The sequence below is a fragment of the Gasterosteus aculeatus genome, chromosome X (assembly GCF_964276395.1).
Source record: "Gasterosteus aculeatus chromosome X, fGasAcu3.hap1.1, whole genome shotgun sequence".
Classification (NCBI taxonomy): Eukaryota; Metazoa; Chordata; class Actinopteri; order Perciformes; family Gasterosteidae; genus Gasterosteus; species Gasterosteus aculeatus.
This window is the reverse complement of record NC_135698.1, coordinates 6,563,777-6,588,716: the sequence shown is the minus strand read 5'-3', so window position 1 is coordinate 6,588,716 and position 24,940 is coordinate 6,563,777. Positions and strand designations below refer to the sequence as shown.

General features: G+C 42.7%; 1 protein-coding gene across 1 annotated transcript in view; it reads right to left on the bottom strand.

Annotated features, from left to right (window-relative positions):
- The window catches only part of cdh13 (cadherin 13, H-cadherin (heart)), a 251,006-nt gene that overhangs the window by 109,237 nt on the left and 116,829 nt on the right, over window positions 1-24,940 (bottom strand). Inside the window, exons 5-6 of the mRNA XM_078081980.1 lie at window positions 17,211-17,363; window positions 1,000-1,144 (exon numbers count right to left, since the gene is read on the bottom strand). Of these exons, the coding sequence (XP_077938106.1) occupies window positions 1,000-1,144; window positions 17,211-17,363 (298 nt within the window). The remainder of the gene's footprint in view (window positions 1-999; window positions 1,145-17,210; window positions 17,364-24,940) is intronic.

The window sequence follows — 24,940 nt, the reverse complement described above, 5'->3', positions numbered from 1 at the left end:
TTCAGACCAGTGAAGGCACAACTGTCACGGTGAGGAGTCAGGAAAAGAAGCCCCTGGCAAAAAGGGACAAAGGCATCGAAGAGAACATTGGAATTTACAGCAGCAGCAAAAGATGGCGGGTCTTCTTAGGTGCTCTGCCAGCTTTGCCTCAAAATGATTCATTCTCAAACACTCGACCATGAGATGAGGAAGAAAGGTGGTGCTGACCCTCCTAATAATAGTCTGTAAAGGAACAATGAGTCTCTCCATATTGATCATTAGAACCAGGTAACTTTCCAAATCCTGTTAAATCTCTAGAACAGTGAATTAAAAGAAGGAAGGAGAAAAGGAAGTTAACAAATTTGGCGGATATGTGGGATGTCAAACATATATTGTCAATACATTTTCCCATTTCCAAAAGGTATCAAATGTAGTCCCATTTTTAGTTTGTAAACCCATCATTAAAAATGAACCCCTCTTTTATTAATCATTTTGCTGTAGTGAGAGCAAAGCTTTGAATTAGAAAAAACAAAAACAAAATCCTAATTGTTTCACTGCAGTCTACACCTCCCATCAAACCTATGGGAAGGTGTCGGATTCGGAAAGAGGCGAACTTCATCCTGTTTTGGACTTTCTATGTCTTCGCCGAATTACCTGACCAATCCAAAACATCATAAAGGAGACCAGGAGACAAGGAGACACATCCACATAGAGGTAGAGGAGTGTTATAAAGCAACAGAGTTCGACCTGAGAATGAGAACACCATGCGCAGAATGAGAACAACTGGCACCATGCGAATTGGTTTGGGGTATTTGTTGGATTTTTATGCATTTGACTCCACAACAGCGCACACAAACCACCCACACACAAGGGGGTGACATCATCGATATAACTGCGCGTAGCCTCGGATCAGAGACACCTCAAGTCTCACAGTCACAGTGTGTGTGACATTGCCGCTCAACTGAATCAAATAAACGCCCATTTCTCTCCAGGGCCCTTCGGTATAACAAAGTCACCTACCTGTCGGGGATCCCTCGAGCACCTCTCCTGTGTAGCTCTGCTCTTTGAAGATGGGCCGGTTGTCATTTTGGTCGATGACAGTGATGAGAAGTAGGGCCGGTCCCTCAACGAGGTTTCCAGCGAAGTCGGTGGTAGAAACCTCCAGCTGTGTGGGTACAAAGACAGAAGGGGGTTTCTTTCAGAGATGAGGATGGCGTTCTGTGTGGAACTCTTTTTTACAGCAATCTTCATGAAATGTCCAAAAGTACATGGAAGCAATTATTTCGTCTTTGCTACGGGTGGTGGGACATTTCCCTGAATTACAATACTACAATTATTGTTCTTAAATAGGTATCAAGTGTCCGAGCATTCATTATACCTTAACCTTCGCATTTAAATTCCATGCAATCCCTTGAACTTAAACATCCCTGAAAAGTTTCTCTGCATTGGGTTTGCTTGTGTTTTGCCTCAAACTTGATCTAATCGTGTCTTTGTATTTGTAAGACTCTCCTGCAGCCTTTAAAGGCACTTATAGATATACAGAAAAAACCTTTCAGTAAACCCGTTTCGGATTACTTTTCCCTTCATCTCCTTTTCCCCTCCACCTCCATCGACCCACATCACATATTTATGCCTTCGTCTTCTTGCTGCTCTGCAGATTCGCTCGTCATCCCCCGGTTTACCTCGGGGACCCGGCCGGCTTAACAGAGTACAGTCAAAATATGCACAGTATCAATTCGGCGAACAAGCTTTCAACTCAGAGTCGAACGACCGTGTCATTTTACCTAAATACTAAAAATACATTACGGAAAGCTGTTCTACTAAATAGAACAGATCGATTATAGGCCACTACAATGTTTAAGAATACGGACTTAGAAGACGATCGCTCCCTTTTTGGCTTGTTTTGTGCAGCCAGTAGCTGGTCAGATGTCAAACCCCAGTGTTTCTGATACAGTACATAACAATGCTGGAATGAATATGACTTGGCCTCATGTAGGAGTAAAGCTCTATCCAGACTAATACTTTGAGTATTCAGGACATAGCTGCTACATATATTCAAGTATAGCAGTAGATATTTCACATGGAGCTAAAAGCTTCTTCAGCTTTTGTCTGGACCGTCATCCAAAATATTGTACACACCGGATATACTGACCCCTAAAATAAGCTGTCACTGCAAAATGTTCACCATAGTCTTGTCAAAACATTATCAGTAACGTAATAAACGGCATCTTAACAAAAATAAATCGCCATTACTTCAAGGACGTTACAGCTAATTTGCTAAATGTGTGAGCGCATTAGGGAATGTGTGGGCTGCGTCTCTCTCCATCGCCAACAGCCATGAGCAGGAAATCAAGGGTGCAACTTTTATTCTTTTTGGGATGGCTTAGTCTGATTATCTTGGAAAATAAAACTGTAGTCAAGACGGCTGGTTGGTTTTAACAGTGGTCCCCTTCGTTAAATGCAACTACACATATTGATGTCTACATTTAGAATGTGGTGATTTCGGGGTGCTGTATCCCGGACAGATGGCTACAATAAATGAATATAGGCGACAAACTGAACCCCACCGCATAGAATACACAGCAAAACTGCTCCTCAAAACGCATATGACTGGAAGGATAAAAGCCTATATTTTTATAGGGCTGAGTTTTACCCAATTGGGATGAATTTTGATACCATCTAAGCACGCATGCTCCTCGAAATCCCATCAGCAGATGAGGCGGTACCCCCTATGATGTCAGTGATCTGTATCCCCTAAAGACACCGCATGTAAAGACATTAGCTCAATTCCAATCCTAATCTGCGGCTAAAGAGATCACTTCACTTCCTTTATTCACATTGCAGCGGGGCCGGAGAGATTTATCAGAGAATGAGAGCGTTAGTGAGAGAGAGAGGGAGGTTCCTCCTTTATCTGTGGCATCACATTACCGACCTTTCCTCCTTCCTATCAGTAATGCACAACATCAAGCGATCAGGTCGTTCTGCTCCTCTACCTCTGTGCTGCTTCTTCTCTTTTGTCGCCTCTATCTGTCCGTTACCACGGAACCTGGAGCATATTGCGTTACGTCACACAAATGTTTTAGGTGTTAGGAGCCTAATGATTTCGTACATCACCTCATCCTCCTCCCTCCCTCGCCTTGACAACACACAGCGGGCGGCGATTCTCAAGAGGGACCATGTCCCCCCCCCTGTCTCCATCTCGCAAAACTGCTGACTATCAATTAAAAAGTGTTCACAAGCCAACATGTATTTCCATCTGATCTACAACACACAAAATACACTGGCTTATAGACGTGTGCCAACAAGCATATGTACGCATGGGTTCCCTCACTAAGACTGTCGCAAACACTTCAATCAATGCACAAAGTCTGGCTCTTCCTCCTAACACATTTGAATGGGCGATCACACCAGCAACAAGGAAATAACCCGTCAGACACACACAAGTCAAACCATGTCTTCTTACTGCCAAGAAAAAAAAAAGAGTAAGATCTACAGAATATCACATGCAGATATGGTAGTTTCGTACCCCACTCCATGTTGCAAGTCAGTCACGCCAACGTGAGGACAAACCTCTTTGCTGGTTGCCAATCAGCTGTTAAAGGCAACTGAGAGAGTTGATGGATGGTATGTTGGTGATGCTGGAGCATTTAAGGTTATGTGAATGGAGACAGATTAGATTTGCTAACACACTTTACGACCGACGGCATCCGCCAGATGTGTAGATTACAGGGGAGAGGAATTTAAAAACAAAGTCCATCTGCTTGATTCCCGCTGCTTTCAAGCGGCCTTTGGAATTAAAGGCAGGATGGGATCCAACAATTACATTTTTTACCCATGAGCAATTCAATGTTATAATTTGCTTCATAGATAAAGAGAAAGGAACATTTGAGTAAAAACAAGAAACTTATTTAATAAAAATATTAGCAACGTGACAAAAAAAAGGGACATGAAAATAAAAACATTTTCACTTGGATATGAAGCTGCTTAATTAGGTGCCAATCTTTCCCGATCTTTTGGAAACTAGTTTCACGAACTACATTGCCCACATACTGTATAAGTGGAGTCTCATCTGGTTGGCTGCATCCTCATGAGGATGCATTTGTCGACCGCATACGTCACTTCAGTTCTGTCAGCTCCTCCAAACGCGATGATTTGGAGGACACATCTTATCTATCTCATGCGGCCCAGCATATCCCATCATGCAGTGCATGCCGACAAAGATTTAATTCATGAGGATGGAGACTTTATATCTTCCTGAGGTTGTGACGGTTTTATAGACAATGTATACTTAGACATGTAGACAAGATATAAACCTGAAATATTACTTTCTAAGCCCAGTAATGTTTCTACCATTGTTAATAATAACACAAAGAAACTTGGTTGCTTTTCCCTTTTGTTTTGTGGTGTGATTATTAAATTTTTAAATAATTTAAAAAAAAGGTTGTTTCATGGAACCAGGAGAAAGCATTATCACGCTGAAGGGCAGAAAAATGTGTTCACGTAATGTAGCTTGGGCATATTTTGTAATATATGTAATATCTAAGTTACAGTTAAATTAGCTTTCATCCTCAAAGAAAAAAAGAAAGCGCCTGTGGATACAAGTTAATAAATGTATTTGCTGACATTTGTTTTGCTGCTGTGGTTTTTATTGAGTGTATTGATTAATATCCTCTGCCTTAAGATTGCAATATTGCTTTTAGCTAAAAGTTCAAAGCTTAACCAATATCTTATTCAATTAAATGAAATTAGAAGACGTTTCCCATCTTCAAGTTTTTCAACTTTCAAGGCTTTTGCCGTCAAGCGGTGCACGTTGCCGGGTAACAGGAGCAGTGGAGGAAAAGCTGATGACGCAAGCAGGAGGTCCCCCAAAGGCCAGACCGGCGACGCAGCTCGAGTAGGTATTGCTATGAGTATGTTGATGTCATTTTTATATTATAGTGTAGTTGGATAGTAATCATAGATCAACGCCTTTTTGTTAAGGAGCGAATTTGTAAAATGTTGTATTTCAAACCTTGCATGAATTTATACTAATGTGCAGTATTGTGTGCTTTCCTGTTGTGTGTGTGTCCTATTTAGATCCCCATTGGGGAGTAATAACAGTCTAACTATTCAATTCAGTTTGAAGCTTTAAAGATTCATTCATGGCATTCAAATTCTTAATCAATATTTGAAGGCTGCATACTTCAGTTATCCAAACATTTTCAAATACTCTAGAACCTTGTAAAGTCCAAAGGTCAAATCAAAAACAAAACAAACATTGTATCAATTGATAAACACCATTTCTCAATCGCACCCAGATTATGCACCATTTAACTCTAAATCTGACAGCTGTCTTTGCACCAGTGGTAGATAATTATCAAATCTAATTTTCTAAAAGCGGTGTACCTTTTATCACGCTACACTGATCTTTGAACTTCTACAAATGCTCTTATTAGCTCTTTTGTAAATTGTGCAGAAAAACTTTTAAGTGGTCCTCGTTGGTTAGAAGCTTGTACAGATCTCAACCTTCTTCAACGTTCTTCTCTTCTAGGACACATGGAAGGCTACATTGTATGTGTGGATATGATTCTGTCTGTCATGACACAACATACGTAGATAATAGTTTTTAGTCTGTGTTTAATTTGGCTTAAGTTTAAGTCAGAAACGAGGCATGGATCCCTCCCTCGGCTCATCACTTGCCCGTTGAGGCTAAATGAGGAGGCAATATCGACGGTCACAGCAGAGGTGATAAACTCTGTGACCATTATCTCTGTGTACATTGGCTGACCTGCCGCCACCTTAGAGGTGTAGATCCGGGACTACAATCCATCTTGTCTGCTAGTCTCACAGGTCTCAGTGAACGAGCTCCTCTCGCTTATTACCTTTTGAATCTATCACTGAAGAGCCAATATAATTATCATGCAGAGGGATTGACACCTCTCACAGAGGCGAGGTCAGTTTCTTTCAGAAATAAAGGCTGTGTTTGTTCGTGCTCGGATATTTATTCATGAACATACTAATACACTACGGTCTACTTTATCCAAATGGATGCTACCCTGTGAATATCTTCAATCTGAACTCAGTACAAATGGATTTCCTTTTATTTGACGCGTCTATTTGACAGGTGCCATTTGAAAGGCACCTATTTGACACTGTGGCTCCATCCTTTACGGCCCTTGAAATAACTTAACCGTTATCCATCACATGGGCAAGCCGAAACACACATGCGATGCTGACTGATGAGCAATGTAACTGACCAAGGTGGAACAACAGTAACTGCCCTTTATACCGAAATGGTCTTGCTTGTTTCAATCTAAATATATGATAGCGACAAACATTATACTCTGCACTTGTCCCTCTCCTCTGGTCTCCATGGAGACCTCGACGCCTTGAGTCCTGAAAGGTCTTTGTGGAGATATGAGAGGCTGGGTTGATTACAGGGGAGGGATATTAGCCTAGGTGTGAGCTGAAGCCCAAGTCAATCGGCGTTTGGCTTATTGTGGCAGAAGCAGAGGTAAAAGTAGATGATCTGAGAAGGCTTTATCACAGCCTTGAATGGCCTACGAGAGAGTAAAAAAGGAAAACGGTGAAAGGGGGGACCCAGTCATGCATATGGAAGCGTCTCCGTTGACTTCCACTGCCATCGCCTTCTTTCACATTCACCCAGCATTCAGCTCCTACTGAGCCATTCAAGTAGCCCCCCCCCTCCCCTTTGCTGGGACATGCATTCAAAGGGTCTCTGCCTGCCTGTCGTTTTCTTAAGATCCCAGTGAAATGGCTCTGCAGTTGCTCCAAGGTGAATAATTCCCAGAACCTTCCAAAACACTCCTGTGGCTCAGCCTTTATCAGCAGGCAGCGCTCCAGCCCGCAGAACCCCTGGCCCTTTCCTAACAAAAGTCAGACGGGGTTTCTCCCCTGCAAACTCTCCTCAACGTGCTCCCTTGGACAGAGCAACGCAGGCATTAAGTGATCGCCGTGTAACTTACTAACTAACTACTTGGCAGCTCAGTTTGGAATGAATACAAACGGAAAAAAGCCAAAGTCTGGTCGGTTGCGACAAAGACAGGTGTCTTTGTAACAACCAAATGACGGCGGGGAAGAACAGGAAGCTGGCCGTGCTGCTAACCGTTAGATCTCAAGCACTCACCATGAAATGTAGTATATGCTTTTAGGACACACCGTGTTGGATAATATAATAGCATTGGTTATTTTACATTCATCAAACATTACAGAGGGACGTAGCCTTCACAGCCTGCTTAATAAAAGCCCATTTTTTCAATTTTTATACACCTTCTTCTCAAGTAGAGCGAGATGGGACGAAGGAATGTTTTTTTTTGGTTTTGTTTTTATCATTCAGCCTCCCAAAAGAACATCCCTTTTTCTTCTATTCCTCTCATGGCGTAGACCTCAAGACATCAGTCTCACTTAGAACCCTCCGCAGGGATACGAGGTGGTTAACTCACCGGTCCCGTACCTGCTGCATCTACTTTTAAAAGCTTGAATCATTCCAACCCAATGAAATTAAGGCTGTCAAGAGGGGAGTACAGCTGCCAAGTGTGTTTCAAGCTCTCACCATAGCTCACTGGGAAGCACTTGAGAACCACCAGGGACTGGAATTTCATGCTGAAGAGCACTCTGAAGTGAAACAACAACTTTGTGGAATCGACGCAAAAGGTACACCAAGCCCCTCCCCACTTGTAGGGACACGCCTTTGTCCAAACATTGTTAGCAATACTGGCTGTGTCTGTTTCAGGAAAGCGTCTGTTATGCTGGTTAGTTGGTCCACCCAAGAAGATATTGGATATTGGCAATTATAATACGGGTAGATTCAGCGATAATCTACAGTAGGCTACCTGTTCACATTGACCTGAGCGTTCCATGTCACTGCGCACTCAAAGTAACAGGTTAGATTTTGCGTGACCATTAGTTGTCATTTCAGCTTTTAGCTTGTTGGCGATCACTGAAAAAACACCGGAAATCCCACAAATCGAGCAATGCGAGCTTTCGCAACCGGACAATTAAGGCGGACGTCATCAACGATGTGAACGAATGAGATGGTGCGAGATCTTGCAAGGAGACCCAATGCGGTTTACATGCACATATGGGGACTATTTTGCTGTTACATTAGTTAGGAGTTGTGATGGTGCATGTATTTGTACCACATTGTTTGGTGCACGATGTGCAGTTAGGGCGACTGTGGGTGAGTGGGAAGCACGGTCGTCCTCCAATCAGAGGGTTGTGGGTTCGATCCCAGGCCCGGCGTAACCCGCATGTCGTTGTGTCCTTGGGCAAGACACTTAACCCAACATTGCTCCTGTAGCTGCGACTACAGTGTGTGAATGTTAGTTACTGATGGCAGGTGTCACTGTGTATGGTTCTCCTGTCATCAGTGTGTGAATGGGTGTGAATGGGTGAATGATGTCATGTAGTGTTAAAGCGCTTTGAGTGGTCGGAAGACTAGAAAAGCGCTATACAAGTACAGGCCATTTACCATTACCATTTACCATGCAGTTCAGTAAGTACATTTTTTGAACTTTGGCACTATTGTAGTTTAATAGGATAGCAGTAGCATCTCAAGTAGTCTGGCTGGATGCTGAGACATGAATGAGGCACATTGTACACTCAAAACTCCTTTTATTAAAAAATATTTCTCAGCATGGCTTTTCGTGTAATCTTTTCTGTGAGCCCTAAGTCTTTGTAGTCATAAAGTCACTCAGTGTTTTTGATTTTCAAACCTTCATTACAAGTCATTATCAGCATGAACATTTCAGAAACCATACATTTTCTCTGAAAAAATGCAAATGTGCTCTTCAACCAAGTGAACTGCTCTTGAAATATTGAATTGTATTGGATTTGGAATTCTTTGTCACTTTGTCCTGGAGTAACTGAAATGTTTCTCATTACATCAAAAGAATAAAAGCCACGGAATGTCAAATAATATATAAATAGATGTTCTTTGGAGTGAAAGAGATTGAACAAAAGATGGAAGGTGAGAAAGAGTGGGGGAGTTAAAAGTATAGAGCAAATAGAAAGTGATAGAAACGATCTTTCATTCAGCTGGCTGTCGAGCCAGATAAAAAATAATCCTGCCTCAGAAAGGCGTTGAAAGAGTCACAAAGGCTCTCCCTGGTGTATCGTGGTACAAAATAGCCCCCCTCCTCCAATCCTAAAGTATAATTCAATCTCCTATTGTCTGGCACAGAAGGTTCTTTTAGGAAGGCCGGAGGAAACGGCTCGCTCGCCTGCTAACTGCCCTTCCTGCAAATGACTGTGATCTGGCTGTCACAATACTACTACTTAAGCATCTTTTCTTGTGCAATATATTGCACCAAAATGAATTGCAATAACTTATATTATTGTAGTTTTCAATCGATTTTTTGTCACTGATTATGATGATGATTGTGAGCGCAAAATATATAAGACGCAGCATCTCATATTTGACCGACCGTTGTCTTCGCCAGGTAAGAGTAAATATTATTATAATTTATAACGCGGAAACTTTTCAGGATTGGGTTTGTGTGGTCGCTCAAAGTCTGTGGCTGCACTGCGACAAAGATCATTTGCCAGCGAAGAAGCTGCACAGATAGAAATTAACTTTAATGTCCATGTCAGGTTGTGGATTGTGTAAATTGTCTTCAGTATTTGAAGAATCAGGTTGTGATCAGGGCGTAAACAAGTATGATATAACTCGTACAAGCACATACTTTCCTCACTGAAAAGGATTAACCTCATCCTATCGTAACAAATCATGTCTATCTGCAGAAAGCTGCGATATACAACATTATAAAAGGTTGTTGAGTCTGACAGTTTGAAGAAAAGATGGGAGTGAACCTTCAAATGTGTTTGGTGATCCTATACAACCTATAACCAAAAGTGGGTTTTCATTTTTAGATGGTGACTTTGTCTCCTCTTACTGAACTTACTGTAGCATTTCCCCCAGGATAGATTCTAATATTCCAGAGACCCATTTGAGTCCATTTCCCGTCGTTCGTGGTCAATGTCAGCCATTTCAGCGGCGAGGGTTTCTGTCTCCAGTCTGTATGGCGCAAAGTGGAGATGGTCTGGAACTAAAGTAAAGTGCATTAGGGGTTGGGCCATGTGGCTCAGCAGGCGGCGGACAGGCTGAATTAGCAGCGGTAATGCCCGAGGCAGAGCGGCAGGGCACTCAGTGTTTAATCAGGTTATGTGGGACTCTGGGGGTAGGGTTAGGGCAGTTTGTCTGTCGGTGGGGTTTTAAGGGGGCTTCTGGAAGGACGGCAGGCGAGTGACACCAGCTCTCAGAGTTGAACAATCACACAAGAAATAATAATTTCGAGGAAACTAGGAATAAAGAATAATCTCGCCGAACTGCCACTGAACAAATAGTTTCAAAGAAAGTTTCTGTCCTTTGATTTTATTAAGTCAAAGTTAAACATTCATGCATCATCATCTTCCATAACCTGTATCTTGTTAACGAAGCAGTTGATTGAAAAAAACAAACTTCAGATGCAAAGGATTTTTTTTGTGTGTGTACAGTATTGTGCCTCTGGCAAAAAAAGTGTTGCAAACACAGTTAACTAGACAATTATGCATGTGAAATATATTATTTTGACCAGCGGCAGAATCCTTGGAGCGCAACCGCGTGTGAACCCGTGGCATAAAAGTATTGTCGCTGGTATTTCTTAAAGGTAACCGCTATTGTGGTGGCTTGGGCATTGCTTGCTCTGGGGGAAGGTGGTGGTGTTGGTGTTGATAGTGTGTGTCTGCGTGTGTGTGTGTGTGTTCTTATCTTTTGCCCGCATACAGGGACTAAGTGCACATCAGGCCTGTCTTCCAGAGTGCAGGGCAGCGTATCCTGCTCTCTAAAGCCCAGGAAATTACAGTGCAGCCAAGCAGAAAACAGGAATGGGATTTGGACAACGGCCTTCACCTGTCTCAGGCCTCGGGCTCCTAAAGTTACAGCTACTGTGAACGGGGAAGGCATTTGATTGCTGTATTAAACAGCGGTGGATTTCCGTTGTGTGTGTGTAGGTGTGTACGCTGGGGTACAGAACATTGTTTATTTCCATGAATTAAAAAACAGCTTTCATTATATATTTTATTCTCCTTACTACCTCATTGACCCTTCCTCACTTCCCTACGGTCCGGTGTTTAATTCCCCTTCTGCTCCTCGCATGTTTGCACTCCGCAGGAACACCGCCTGTTATTTATTATATCACACATCCGATATCCATCTCTCCGCATCTATTCTTTTGCATTTTAATTAGATGAAATCCATTAAATGAAATACAGCTGTATTAGATATTAAAATGTGGTTCCTGCTGGTTTCCATTAAATGTTAATATTGTAAGGGACTGACATGTTACCTAAGTGAGTGTTCAAGACAAGAAGGTCCTCGGTTCAAAAGCACCCAGATGCCTTTCTGTGCCGAGTCTGCATGTTCTCTGCGGGTACTCCCGCTTCCTCCCGCAGTCCAAAGACTTGCTCTGGAGATTAGTTTAACTGGTGACTCCAAATGACCTTGAAGTATGTGAGAGTGAATGTTCGTTTCTCTCTGTCAGCCCTGAAATTGACTGGTGACCAGTCTGGGGAGTAACCCTTCCCTTGCCCGATGTTATTGACCCATCTAAGCAGCGCAGAAGATAAATGAACGTATCAAGGGTCCTTAGATGATTTTTTTTCAGATTTCAACGTAATATTTCAATTGCCGATTGGATCCGTTCTCGTTCTATTCAGATTTCGAAGCTCCTTAAATTATTATTGTTTTGAAGTTTAGTACCATCTGCTATACAAGATTATATTAGCATCCATGAAGATGTACAATAAGATGAGCAAGATCATCCAACATATACACGGATACGCACAGATATACACACTGATACACACAGACAGACGTAGGCTAACAAACATGGAAAATATGCATGCGACGGGTCAAATGTTTGCTTTCACCTACAGTCTATTTTACTCCACCTTAGCAACATGACGGATTAATCACCAATCCTCTCTGACACATAAGCAGGAGAACGGAGCCACGGTGGAGCACGTATGAGCAAAAAGGACGGATAAAAACTGGGGCTGTAAATTTGATTCAAGTAAAAATCTGTGTGATCTGTGCCGAAAGGTATCGGGATGAAATCCTGCAAACGTGGCAAATTTTGCTCATTTTGTGAATTATATGTTCTGCATGTCTGCAAAAATGAAAAGCATGAAGCAATTTAATACTTAAAATGTTAGGAACTTAACGAATCTTTTGCAAGAAACGTGGCCATAAGACATATATAATTTGGCTTTTAGAAAACTAAAAAAAATAAATGTTGTGCCTGGGCTACACACAGCCATACATGTATTTTTGTAGAATAAAAACAAAAAGTTTTCACTATAATATCAGTCAGTCAAGGGTCACAGCCAGAGTATCTCTCAGTGGATGAGTATGATGTCTCCACTGTCAAAAATAGGCAAATCTAGGTAAAAATGAACTAAAGATCAAAAGATGAAATATTTAAAAATCTAAATTTAAAAACAGCCGTCAATACAGATCTTGGCCTGAATAGAGAGAGGTCCTTACGTCTCGTGTTCTTTGTCACTGTGTACTTGCGGCTTGACAGGCGAGCGAGCGCAGTGTGGTGCCAGTTAAGATCCGCTGTCAAAGGACATCACAAGGGCGGATGCTACTTTATACTGCCAAGTGCAGCCTTCAAGGTGGGCTTTGAGGCGCACAGCCTGAAGAAGGCAAACCAAAAAAGCCCACCAACAACAAACATTGGGATTAAGTGACTTTTTAAGATACCTGTCAGTTTGATTTAATTGAATTATTTCAAATAATGAACACAGTAATAATAAGGGATGTAGCTTCACCTTGCTCTCCGTTCGCCATCTTTCTCGTAATGTTGATGTTGTTGTTGTTGGTTGTTGTTGGTAGTGGTGAAGCGGTCAAGCGGAAATGGCTGTATCACAACTAGTTGTAATGAAAACAGCGCCACTTATCGTATCGGATATGACATGCTTTCGGCCAATGATTGGATTTATTCACTGCCATGTATATTGGGATAATAGCACCTCCCCCCGAAAGATAGCATAGTCCGACTAAGCAAAGATTCCAATTATACCATCATGTAAACACTCTGACTGGTTCACATTCTATCCTTCCCCTGTTCTAAGGCAATTAGGGTTCTTGCCCGCCACTCTCGTCCCGACCAAAGCTTTACATAACCGCGGTGATGAGCCATGTGCGCCTCCTGCTTCCTTCCGCTCCATTTTCCATGTCATTAACATTCACTTTCACCCTAATTGAGCTTAATAAGAAAATAATGTTTGACATTAAATCCTTGTGAACATGTGGCCGAGCTGATCGCGGTGTCTGTTTGTTCTTCCACAGTGAATGTTTACTTTGTTGGGGGTTCGTTTGTTTGTTACCCTTGCTTGTCATTCTCGTAATAGCCTATTAAAGAATTGAGCTCCAGTCTTTCTTGAGCTCTCTGCTGTGCTGAAGTTGGACTGTGCTTAAAATCCCCTTAGAAATCTGAACACACAGGTGATGTACAAAGACAGTCAACCTAACTGATTTAGGATTTTCAAAGCTGTAATAATATCATCTTGATATAAAATGACCTTGTCTGAGAAAGGGAAGTATTCCTTCGCCAATATCAATAAATCATGATCAACATGCTGTAAATTAGGACGGATGATGGAAGTAAGGGAAAGTGTAGGAAATGCAATGTCTTTTATGCAACCTTGGATGACTCTAAAACGCAATATTAAAAAAATATCCTCTGTTGAAAGAGTGCACAACTTAAAATAGTAGGCAAGGCATGGAGCCTTAAGGATCTGCATTGAGTTGCAGCGGGCTGTACCGGCACAAGAATTGATATAAAACCCCAAACATATAAGCTCTGACAGAAGAAAGATGGTTTAAATTTCCAAACAACAGTGCCTGGATCAGAGACATGTTGGCGTTACATCATCCCTCTTGATGGAAAATAGACTTGACAATTACTGCCAGTTCCTTTCAAATGTGACTGCAAGTCAGTTAGATTTATATCATGAACATCTGACATGTTTGTTTCTTAGTAGGAGCAATTTTTCAACAACTTGTCAACATGTCAGACTTAAATGCCCGGTTACCTTTTTAAGCAGTGATGTGAGATTGGTCCTGTATATCCAGACCTCCCAACTCTGCGTGATTTTGGTGCCGTTTACGTGTCAGATGGAAAACCATGTGTTGACACAACGAATGAGTGTACATAATTCGCCCACAATCACATTACACAAGATGATTTTCATACTAGCAGTTGTCGAACGGAAAAATTAAACGGGGAGGAACTGAGGATTCCAGTTTTCCTTTCTTCTGCATTAACAATCTGACACAAATTACACGGCATTACACACCAACCTACCTACCATCTGCCGCATTAACAGAGTTTCTATTGTTTACACCTCTGTTGTAACTTGCCTTCATAGGCAAGTTTTTATTGTAGGTAGCGTATCAAATAATGGTATAGTGTCCTAATTATACATACTGAAAATAAACATGGTTGTTCAAACCTAACCATTTATATCACATCCTTCCTTAAAATGTACTTCATTTACACCTAAAATGTATTTAGAGAAGGATATCTGGTAAAAAAAACATCTGGTAAAAGAATAAATAAATATAAGGGAGAAATTGAAGAGGCGAAATCTTTTGCATCTTCATGCTAGTGTACTCTGATGTCGCATGTCTTTGTGGACGTCACCAAGCTGAAACAAACCATCAAAGTTGCAGCCAGAATACTCAAAAAAAGACTTTGAGGACACTAAAACTTAAGGGAAGTGGTAAGAACGACGTGTCAGATGACGAACGTCCGTCTGTTTTCTTTTAATTAAATTTAGGCCGGACCGTATGACAGTGAAAGTCTATGAGCCGTTTCACTATGTCTATAAAACTCCTCTTGAGTAATGGCAATTTTAATCGGAATATTTCATTTTTCATCCCCATGCAAGCCGTTAGCTACAGCAGGAAATGAGACACCCTTAACAAATGTGACTAGGACTACCTGAGAGGACCACTGGGCACTATAAAAGTGATGCAGTCTTGATTCTGTACATGCGCTTAGACCATTGATAAAAAGGCAAAAGGAGACGATTGTACTGAGTTATCGCCTTATGATAGGGTAATAACTCCTACGAGGAGACGGATCAGATATTGAACAAGACTGGTTAGGAGAGGGACAACGAAGGGAAGAAGCAATACAGCCAGAGAATGCAAAGCCCGTGTGGATAACTTGCGTGAAAATGCAATTGTAAACATTAGAGAGCTTGCCTTTGGTTTTAAAAGTCTCAGGTTTGAAATAATGCGCATTAGTGATGGCAGGTAAATTCACCCTCGGCCTTTTAAGTAGCGGCAAACTAGACTGAAGTGTTTCCAACAATAATGGAATTATTTCAACACCTACTGAATCCTTCATGTCTATGAAGTCTATGAAGGTAAAATCACCAATTTTCTATCAGAAAGCAGGTCTATTTCAATATAAGGTTGGCAGGCTAATTAGCCCAGGTTATTTTGAGTTATTGCACGGGAAACTGTTGTTAGATATAACAACCTTTGCTTATAGATGGAAACAATTCTAACTGACAGTTTTTAATGAAAGGAGTGAAAAGTAATTTCCTTCATTCATGGTCACAAAATCTAGCAGCAAAAGTACAAGGTAGCCATGTTTATATGTATCAGCTCTATTACATTCTTCTATGTGAAACAAGGGGAAGCATCTGAGCGAGAGAGAGAAGAGGCCCAGTGGGAGGAAGAAAGATCCCACAAAGATGGGGGTTAGTATTGAGTCAGAGGCCTTAGCAGGGTGCAAGAAAGTACATAAAGGTTGAATCAGCTGCTTGTGGAGAGTTAAACTTGTAGTAGTAAAAATCTGCAGCTAGCTGTTCTAATAAAGCATTCTAATCTTGCGATAAAATTACAGTATGCAATTTATTGTGTTTGGATAACATTTTCTTTCAGGGGCGTCAATCTACCATCTTAAAACTGTTAAATCAGTTAATACATAATATTATTTTCCTCAGTTAATCTACACTTTTGTTATGTCTGTACAGGATTTTGTTTCAATTTCTCCTTATTGTTTGTCTTCTTTGCTGTCTTACTCGTCGCCTTTGATTGAGCTCATCGTGCCATTGAGTATCACAGTGCTGAGCAGAATTTTTCCACACTTAACACAATGAAATATTCTTGAGAAAGGTCACCAAACTGCTAATTCCCTTTGGCTTCCTCCCCAGACTTTCATGTACCTACTTTCGTTATAGCAAACAAAAATCTATCTATCTACTTATCTATTTGAATGAGATTATTACTTCACTTTGAAGGTGCACAGAATAAACTACTAGATAAGCGTGTTTCATTTGTGTGCTTGCATTTCTGTCTACATGTGTCTCCATAATATTTGTTGCAGAAATGCTGACAGTGAAGAAATGTGCATTAAGTTCAGCTACCTGCAGTACTTTACATGTGTAAACCCTGCTGGGGTTTAGTGAAGCAGGCATTCACTGTGTGGTGTACAACTGGCGGCATGACACCAAGTAACACTGCTTATAATATCGTGATTCCTTTCCAGATTCAGTAACATATTATTCATTTATAAAGGGACGACTGCAGCTGATGTCTGTTTAACCATATTATTCATGAGAGACAGGGATGCTGAGTAGCTGGGTGTCAAAGGTGCTTGTAAACAACCTAAATCAACACTGACAGCCAATGTCCTGGTCACGCCATGATTTTAAGTAATAATCAACGATACCTGAGCAGGAAAAGACAATATTATATAGACTATATAATGTTTGGTTTCCTCTCACCTGCGTTGGTGTTTACAGAGGGAGTTATACAAAGGTCTGGTTTGAGAAAAAACAAGGATAAGATCAATTGACTGACTTAAAACGCAGATTTTCTTTGGCCCTTCGTCCCTTTCTGTTACAGGAGAAATGGTTTTGTCAGGGAGACGACTTAGAGGGAGTCAAAACCCAGCAGGCTTGTCGCACAGGCGTTCATTTTCTTTTGTCACTGAGGCAACCACCCATTTAAAAGTGAACTAACCTCATGGCAAAATACACAATAAGTCAAAATAGAAACTGTGTGGACACACAGACTGAAGAGGAATCAATAAACGTGTCAGAGAAAGAGACGGGCCGGTGGACAGAAAGGAGAGAAAAATAAGTTCAACAGAAAACAAATAAGCACTGAATCTTTAAAAAAAAAAGAAAATGCACAAACAAACATGACCACGCACACAAACACAAACCTGGTAGGAGTCAATGGCTTCCCGGTCCAGTGAGCGGCTGACTGACACTTCTCCCGTGTCTATGTCAATGGTGAAGAGACCTTTGGGATCCTGGTCGGCACCGGGGCCTGTCAGACGGAAGATGTGGCTCCCCAACCTCTCTGTTGAAATCACCTGCAGACACACACACACATCAACAGCATCAACAACAGTTGCAAGCTTTTCCCATTTCATTCTGAGCAAGTTTATTTCCTGAGGCAAAGAATTGCTGAATTACTGCTTCCATTTTTTTTCCTTTACCCGAGCTCAGCACACAGGAAAACACTTATTGTAGAATTTGTGAAAACGCATCTCAGCAAAAGGAGCTCAGTCCGACTCAAAATGGTGATGCAAATCCCTGATAGCCAGCAATTAAAAATGTATTGAGAAAAGACTTTGATTGGATTTCATCGGTTGGCAACAAAGTTACCATAATTTCCCTGAGCGTTGGATCCCTGCTGTTACGACTAGTTAATGCTCGGTGGGAATCCTCTCAGATAAGGAAAGTGGAACAGTTAAATAAATATTAAAAACATTTCTTAATAATTAGGTGTAAATGTTATGTAGACTCAGTACCCACTGCTGTAACATTGCTTTGAAGAGCGCTGCCAAGTCAGTTGGCCAACAGGAGTGATCAGAACCAGGGACATTGTGGATGGATATACTCACATGAGACTGCAGCGGCCAGCAGCATCCACAGGTAATCCAGCGACAGCAGATTGGAAAGAGAAACAGACCCAAAACACAGTGTGTTAGGTTCCCATTACAGCAAATAAAAGAAGCAATGACAGTCTTTGACCATGTAAATCTTTGGTGTCAACCAAAACTGCAAAAACTCTAACAACGTATTTTACTTTATACATAATGCCTAAATACACATTCACAGCATATAGGTAGTTTTCATGTTTTGAAAATGTCCCAGTAAGATATTCTTCTTATCCTTCGACACTTTGTCTTTTCTGCAAAGTGAGGAGTAAGCGGTTCAGAAAAAAACAATGTGCATGCTTTAAAGAAATAGATTGCTTTTTGGGATATATATTTATCGGTCTAACTCTCTGATTGAGAGTTTAATGAAGCTGTGATTTCTACTCGAATGCCTGCTGAGTAAATATGCAAGTGAGGTTAGATGGCTACAGCTTAAAGATTAAAAAAAGTAGAAAGCCTTTGTTTGTCCAAAGCTTATTAAGGAAAATTGCCTAAATCCTCCTTCAAAAGCTCACTGACTTCCATTTCATATTTTGTTTATTTAATCTTTCCAAAAAAATGAAGGTTATGTGCTGACTACCTCTGCACCTTTGATGAAGACCAAGCTGTAGCTGAGATAGCTGGTTGTAGACCTGACAGCGATATAACTTTTCTAATTTTACTCATGGCTAAAACATAAATGAATGACGAATGATTTTTTCAAGGTGGAAATAAAATCACAACTTTCTTCAGGATTATAGCTGACAACTTATTTTTGAGCCTGAAGATAAGCCTGTAAGATTCACACAGAAGTGCGTGCCGATTTCAGATGTTCCTTTTCCCACTTCTGCATGTGAGGGGTCTCAAACTGAAGCCGAAAGTCAATGCATTTCAAACCCTACTCAGGTTTTCATCAGCACCCACATGAAGACGCACAGGGTGGTCCCCGTTCCCAACGCCCTGCCGGGCCTCAGCACGGCCTCCGCGTGCAAAGGAAGCAGGCGGTTAACCTTGCGCGGCTGCCGTCGGGCCGCTGCCACGAGGTCACCTTTAATGAGAGCGCGCTTCCACGGAGCGGCAGCTGAAACCACGGCCTTTCTACTCCCCCACTTGAAAGAGCATGAGATATGAGACTGGAGTGTTACAACCCGATGCCAGATGGAGCCTGAGCCCTTGTAGCCCCTCCAAAGCGCTGTGGCCATTTATCTCGCTGCCCCGCTTCATCTTTTCCCCCTCTGTTCCCTCTCGGGCTCCTTGTTCCGCGCGCTTGTTACTTTCTGCAATATGTCCATCCTCTTCTGCTAAGCGTCCGCATCTCGTTCTCCATTCATCATCTTCCGCTTCGCTGTACTGTATCCTCTGGTGGCTCTTTTTGTTTTGCCGCCACAAACGATGAGAGCAAAAAATGTCAAAAGGACAGCAAAAGCAGTCATTTCGGAGTAATTAGCATGCAAGGAAAATATCCTCCCTCCTCCTCTTCTTCTTCTTTCCTCTCTGGCTCTTAATCTTTCTCCTTCCCTCATCCTCCTCCGTCTTCCCCAGCCTTGTTCTTTTCCTTGTAACATAAGATTTTGTTTCCCTTATTACCAGCTATGATAGCGTAGACCCATTCATGCAGTAAGTATACTTATTTTCCACATCTTTTTATCCGGACATGTACATTGAACACACACACACGCTCACGCACTTTTACGGGTGCAATAGCAGACAGGACAATGATGTCTCTGAGCGGTAATCACAGTGACAAAGTGGGTCAGACGAGGAAAGAGAAAGAAAAAGGTGCCACTAGCTGCATTAGTTGGATTCATGGCTGGCTCGGCGTCAAAATTGGATGGAGGGTTGGGGCAGGAGGGGGGGGGGCACTGAACGAGAAAGGGAGATTTAAAGATTGCTGATGAAGACAGTAACCAAAGAGTTGGGAGAAGTTTTGTGTTGACAGGAGAAGTGTGATAATCTGCATCACACACACACACACACACACACACACTCCGATCTGCGTGCATGCTGGCATGGAAACGTGCACCCAGTGGCTTTGTCTCTGCTGAATTCTGTCTCCTCCTGTGTGTGTAGGAGGACTGATGGGGGAGTCTCACCTCTTTCCATCCGCTCTCATTACCAGCAAAGCCCACATAAAAGACCGTAGTGCTCGTGATACAGCGGGAAGGATGACAGGAGGTGTGGCGCAGCTCCACAACACCAAATACCTCCGAGCACGCAGAGCGAATGAGCACCAGAATCATGCATCGGCCCCTTAGGGTTTGATAGCATCGCCTGCCGTTTGTGTTCCTGTCAGTTGTCATGAGGCCCACAACAAACAAATACCCGCAGAGCAGCAACACAGTTATGCACAAGTGCGTGCACACAGGCACCTTCATCAGAAAATGCGTCATGTTGCTTTTTACGTTTGGGAAAGTGGATGGTAGTCCAAAAGAAAATATCAAGACACTAATTGATTATATTTGTATTATTATATATATATATATTTGTATATACACACACAGTAGAGAGAGAGAGAGAGAGAGAGAGAGAGACAATGTTTTAGCATCCCTCAGCGGTGCTTCTGTTATCCCCATCAAGGTCAGACAGCCAGCTGCGAATGACAATCACTGGTAATGAAAGGACTCCTGGGACCAGCCCAGGCCTTGCAAGTGTGTGTGTGTGTGTGTACAGCACGTGTGTGTTTGTGTACAAGCCCGCCCGGCTTGGACCGGCGCTCTGTCTGATTGTGCCGCCACTCCAGCCTATAAATGAGAGGGAAGCGGCGAGGTGGAAACGCCTGGTGAAGACAGGGACGGATTGAAAGCAGTTCTCAGCACGGGACAATCGGAGAGCAATATTGCTAATTAACTGGCTTTGATTGGGCGGCCTAATCATTGTGATGAGCCAATCACAGCAAACCTGAGAGGGGCAACTTTCGAGAAGGACCCTGGTCCAAAAAACAACAGGAAGAGAGGAGGGTCATTAAGTGGATAGAGTGTGTAAACAGGGTCAGCAGGAGCTGGTGCGGATGGAAATGATGCTTCTGAAAAGGAGCTTTGATTCAGTCCCGCTTGTCTACGACAACTTGGGTATTCACTACAAAAGAATGTCAACTTTCACTTTCAATGTTCTGCCTGAATGTTTGTACTGATCACCCTCTGTCACCCTCCTTCTGGAACTCTCCGTTTAAAACGACGACCCGTCACAAAAAAAGCCACATATGCTTCGATCGGCTTTGAAAGAAAAAAATGATGCACCTTTTCAAATATAGATCCCAGATGGAACATGACTGAACACATGGGGGGGGGGGGGGGGAGGCGCGAGTCCAAATGGCTTGTTGACTCACATGTCCTCTGATCCAAGCAGGGTGGTTGTGCGTCACAGTTTGTGGGTCCTTAATACAGTCTCTCCGTTTAACGTCTGCAGCCATAGAGAAGGGCCGCGACCGTGTTCGGGCTCCCCACATTACAACGGACCCGACATCTGTTTGATGCGTCTTTGGGTCCGGGCATAATTAGGGAGTTCCGTCAAATACGGCTTAAACTCAACGGCAACGCGCATTCGCCACAAACGGGCATGATTAACATGCTGAAAGAAAGACAGTGAGCGAGACAATTAAGAGAATCAATTAGACGAAATAACGAGGCCCACGGGCACCGTGCTTTCTAACGGTGTAACGTCTGCAAACACAGATTGCTCACTTCCTGCTTGAAGCTCCTGATCCCCACCGCCTGTCCCGTTTTCATGAGAAAAGGAGCAATGCAACAAGACAGAGATGGATAAAGCAGAGCGGGTGAGAATAAAGCCGTAGGAACACAGTCATATGGGAAGGGAAAAGAAAGTTGACGGACACCAGGCGGAGGGCAGCGAGACGGAGGCGAGAGACGGCGGAGCAGGCGGAGGAAATCTCAGAGCGCTCGGGATTGAAACAAAAGATGCCTGACATGTCTATTTCCCTCACTACATTAGCTGGAGCCACAGCGAAGCCTGGCCCTTATTCCTCTCAGCGGCAGCACTTTATTGGAGCTGTCATGTCAAGTCTGACACTTTGTGATGACCTTTTAGGGGGAAAAGGAAGGATCAACACAGGTGCAGCATGGGAAGCGGTTTGAGATTCCACACGGACACATCCGAGGTTTCCGTTTGTTATTTGATGGATAAACATCCAATAAAGACATGGAATCATTTCAAAGATATCTGCTGCACCACTGCTTACTATGTGAACTTAAATTCACTGCGAGGAAATGCGTTATAGATTTGTCAGCAACGGCGTAATTAACAGCGCACAGAATATATGAGTGGTGTCTGAAAATGATTTATTTTTCATTTCGCCGATGAGCTCGCGGCCCTCTACATAAAACTCTCCAGATGAGTGAGGGATTAAGGATTGATGATTGGTGGTTCAGCAGTCCATCACACGGCTAACACGCATTGACAACCACATATTCATAAGTAATTAAGATACGAGTCAAAGTGGTTCTGCCTCCACTATTTGTTGGCAGGAACCCCCACAAAGACAAAGACAAACCATGGTGTACTGTCAGGTTTGCATTTTATCTTGTGTCTGGTGTTACAACCTTTTCACTTTGACGATAGAGCACTTTCACTGAGCCACCACACCAAACCGTCCAAAGTCCAAAGTGACCCCAATCTGCTGGACAGCAGTTCACTTCCTCTAGCAACTTATTTTGGCTTAATTTGAGAAATGATCAATTTTGCTTATACGTTTTAACTAAAGTTTATATGATTGAGGCTTTGGTTCAGAAAAACTCATTTCACTACTGTATTTTCTGGCTGCAATGAGGTGAATCTGCGGCCGGTTTTAATGAAACGCGTCAACAAACTAAAATATTCATGGTATAAATATGTTCTGACAGCTTTCTGTCATACCATCACTCTTTGGTCAACACCTGTGATTGGTCTGTCACAAGATTGAATAGAATCTTAGTTCACTTGACATTGGGACGATTGCAATTTGAAAGCTCATGAAATTAGATGAAGAGACTGTTTAAAATGCGAGCCAGCCGATGGCTTGTCATTAAACAATCAAACGGGTGCCAAAGAACATTGACACTGCGAAAAGGTGCAGTCCGAAACTTTCTACAAAGATGACTTATACAGTTTTCCTTTCAACAAACACAACTTCTGGGATACGGAAAGCCAACTGTCTGCCGCCATATGTTTAGGAAAACACAGCTAGGCAGTTTCTTAATGAGTGTAATGGATGGCCACTTGGCACTTCTGAACTTCAAACCCTGAAAAAGATCCTGGTGAGCAATGCTTATTGTAATATATGCAGGGCCTTCTCAAGACGTTGTTTTCTGTTCTCTTAGTCCATTGATGATAAAAGTCCACCGTCAGAGAACGACGCAATGACAATACCTCAGATTGATTATGCAGAATCACTGAATGGTATTGAGAAGGTCAAATTACGCCTTGAAAACTGAGCTCCCTCAACATCCCGTCTCAAATTGAGCTCATAAATAATCGCAGACTTCAGCGAAACAGGTGGGAGGAATAATCATTTGCTACATTTTTCACCATTTCTTTCTTCAAACATTTGGACTACTGGAATCTGAATTTGATGAAAGGATTGCCGCTTGAGATGTGGCTTCTCATTTTACTTGAGCTATGATTAATTTAGCCTCCCCAATGCATGAACAGCATAAAAAAAACAGTCCTATCAGCTGTGACTGAGCGTACCAGCATTAAGCAGATGAATCTCATCGCGTGCTCCAGATGCTGTGCGAGTTGTTGTGAGCCCCCCCCCCCCCCCCCTCTAAGGGAAGAACCTCTGTATCAAAACAATTCCACAGCTGGCAGGAGGTGTGACATAAAGAAGCAGGTTCTTACCCCGACCCTGTGGGTCCCGCTGACAGCCAAACCCACCGTCACCCCACGCAGGGTACAAACGCGCACACATAAATGTTAAACCTAGCCCCGCAATCTCACCTCTCCCCGGCTCCCTACCGCTTATCTCCAAGAGGGGAGGAGGGGGCATGGGAAAATGAGTGGCTGCCATATGGAAATGGTAGGTTACTAAGAACAGAAGAGCCGTTGGTGTGGAAAATCAATTTTACCAAGTCGCTGACATGTAGCCTCCATGGGGTAAAATAGCCCACATTAGCCTGTCTTCTCATGCAAAGCTGGATGTGGAGGTGTGTGTGTGTGTGGGGGGGGGGGGGGGGGTGGAAGGATACCGTGATAAGAGGAAGGATTACATTTGCTGTAGAACAATGAATGGAGAGAAATAAATAATTCACCTCATGTGGGCACCACAGGCCCACGTCGAATTCCTCATATGAATATATTCAAAAAGTAAATCGGTTTCCCTTATGGACAATGCGCTTCTCCTGACTGTTGTCTTTTCTGTCATCTCCCTGCAGTACAACCCCCCCCTCCCGCCTCCCAGCATGGAATACGTTACTCCCCCCGAAAACGGCACCTAATGGTTTGACACATGCACACTCGGTTTCACTGTCCTTCACAGCCAAACCGGTGTCCCGAGGCCATGGTGTTACTTCACACGCGGACCGGGCCGAGGATCCCCGGGCTCTACACTGCCGTCCTGATCTCCAGGGTTCAATTATCCATTATGTGCGGGGCTCAGCGCGGAACATGTATCTTGATGTTATTCTCTGCGGGCGTAGAGAGATGTGGTTGATCTCGTGTAGTGCCGAGGCTTATCTAGAACAAAGCTGCTTGACACAAAGGGATACATCAAAGCCTCGCAACCCAGAGTACCATAAATGTGGAGCCCACGGGGTCCAAAGTGTACGGTTGTTGTCTGACCATTTGACGATGGTGGTGACGTGATCTACTTGCTACAGACACTTCTCACCGCAGAAAATGCTTTTTTTGTTTGAGAGGAGATTCACTGAAGAGTTGTAAGAGAAGTTCCGTGTGTTATATAAGCACACAAAATGTATTATCTGCCATTACTGCTATTATTTTTGTCACAAATTCAACAGGAGCCAAACTGGACAAGTATAATCCGTCAACAGTGACAAAACAATTAATAAATCCTTGCAGGGAGAATGGGACAAAAA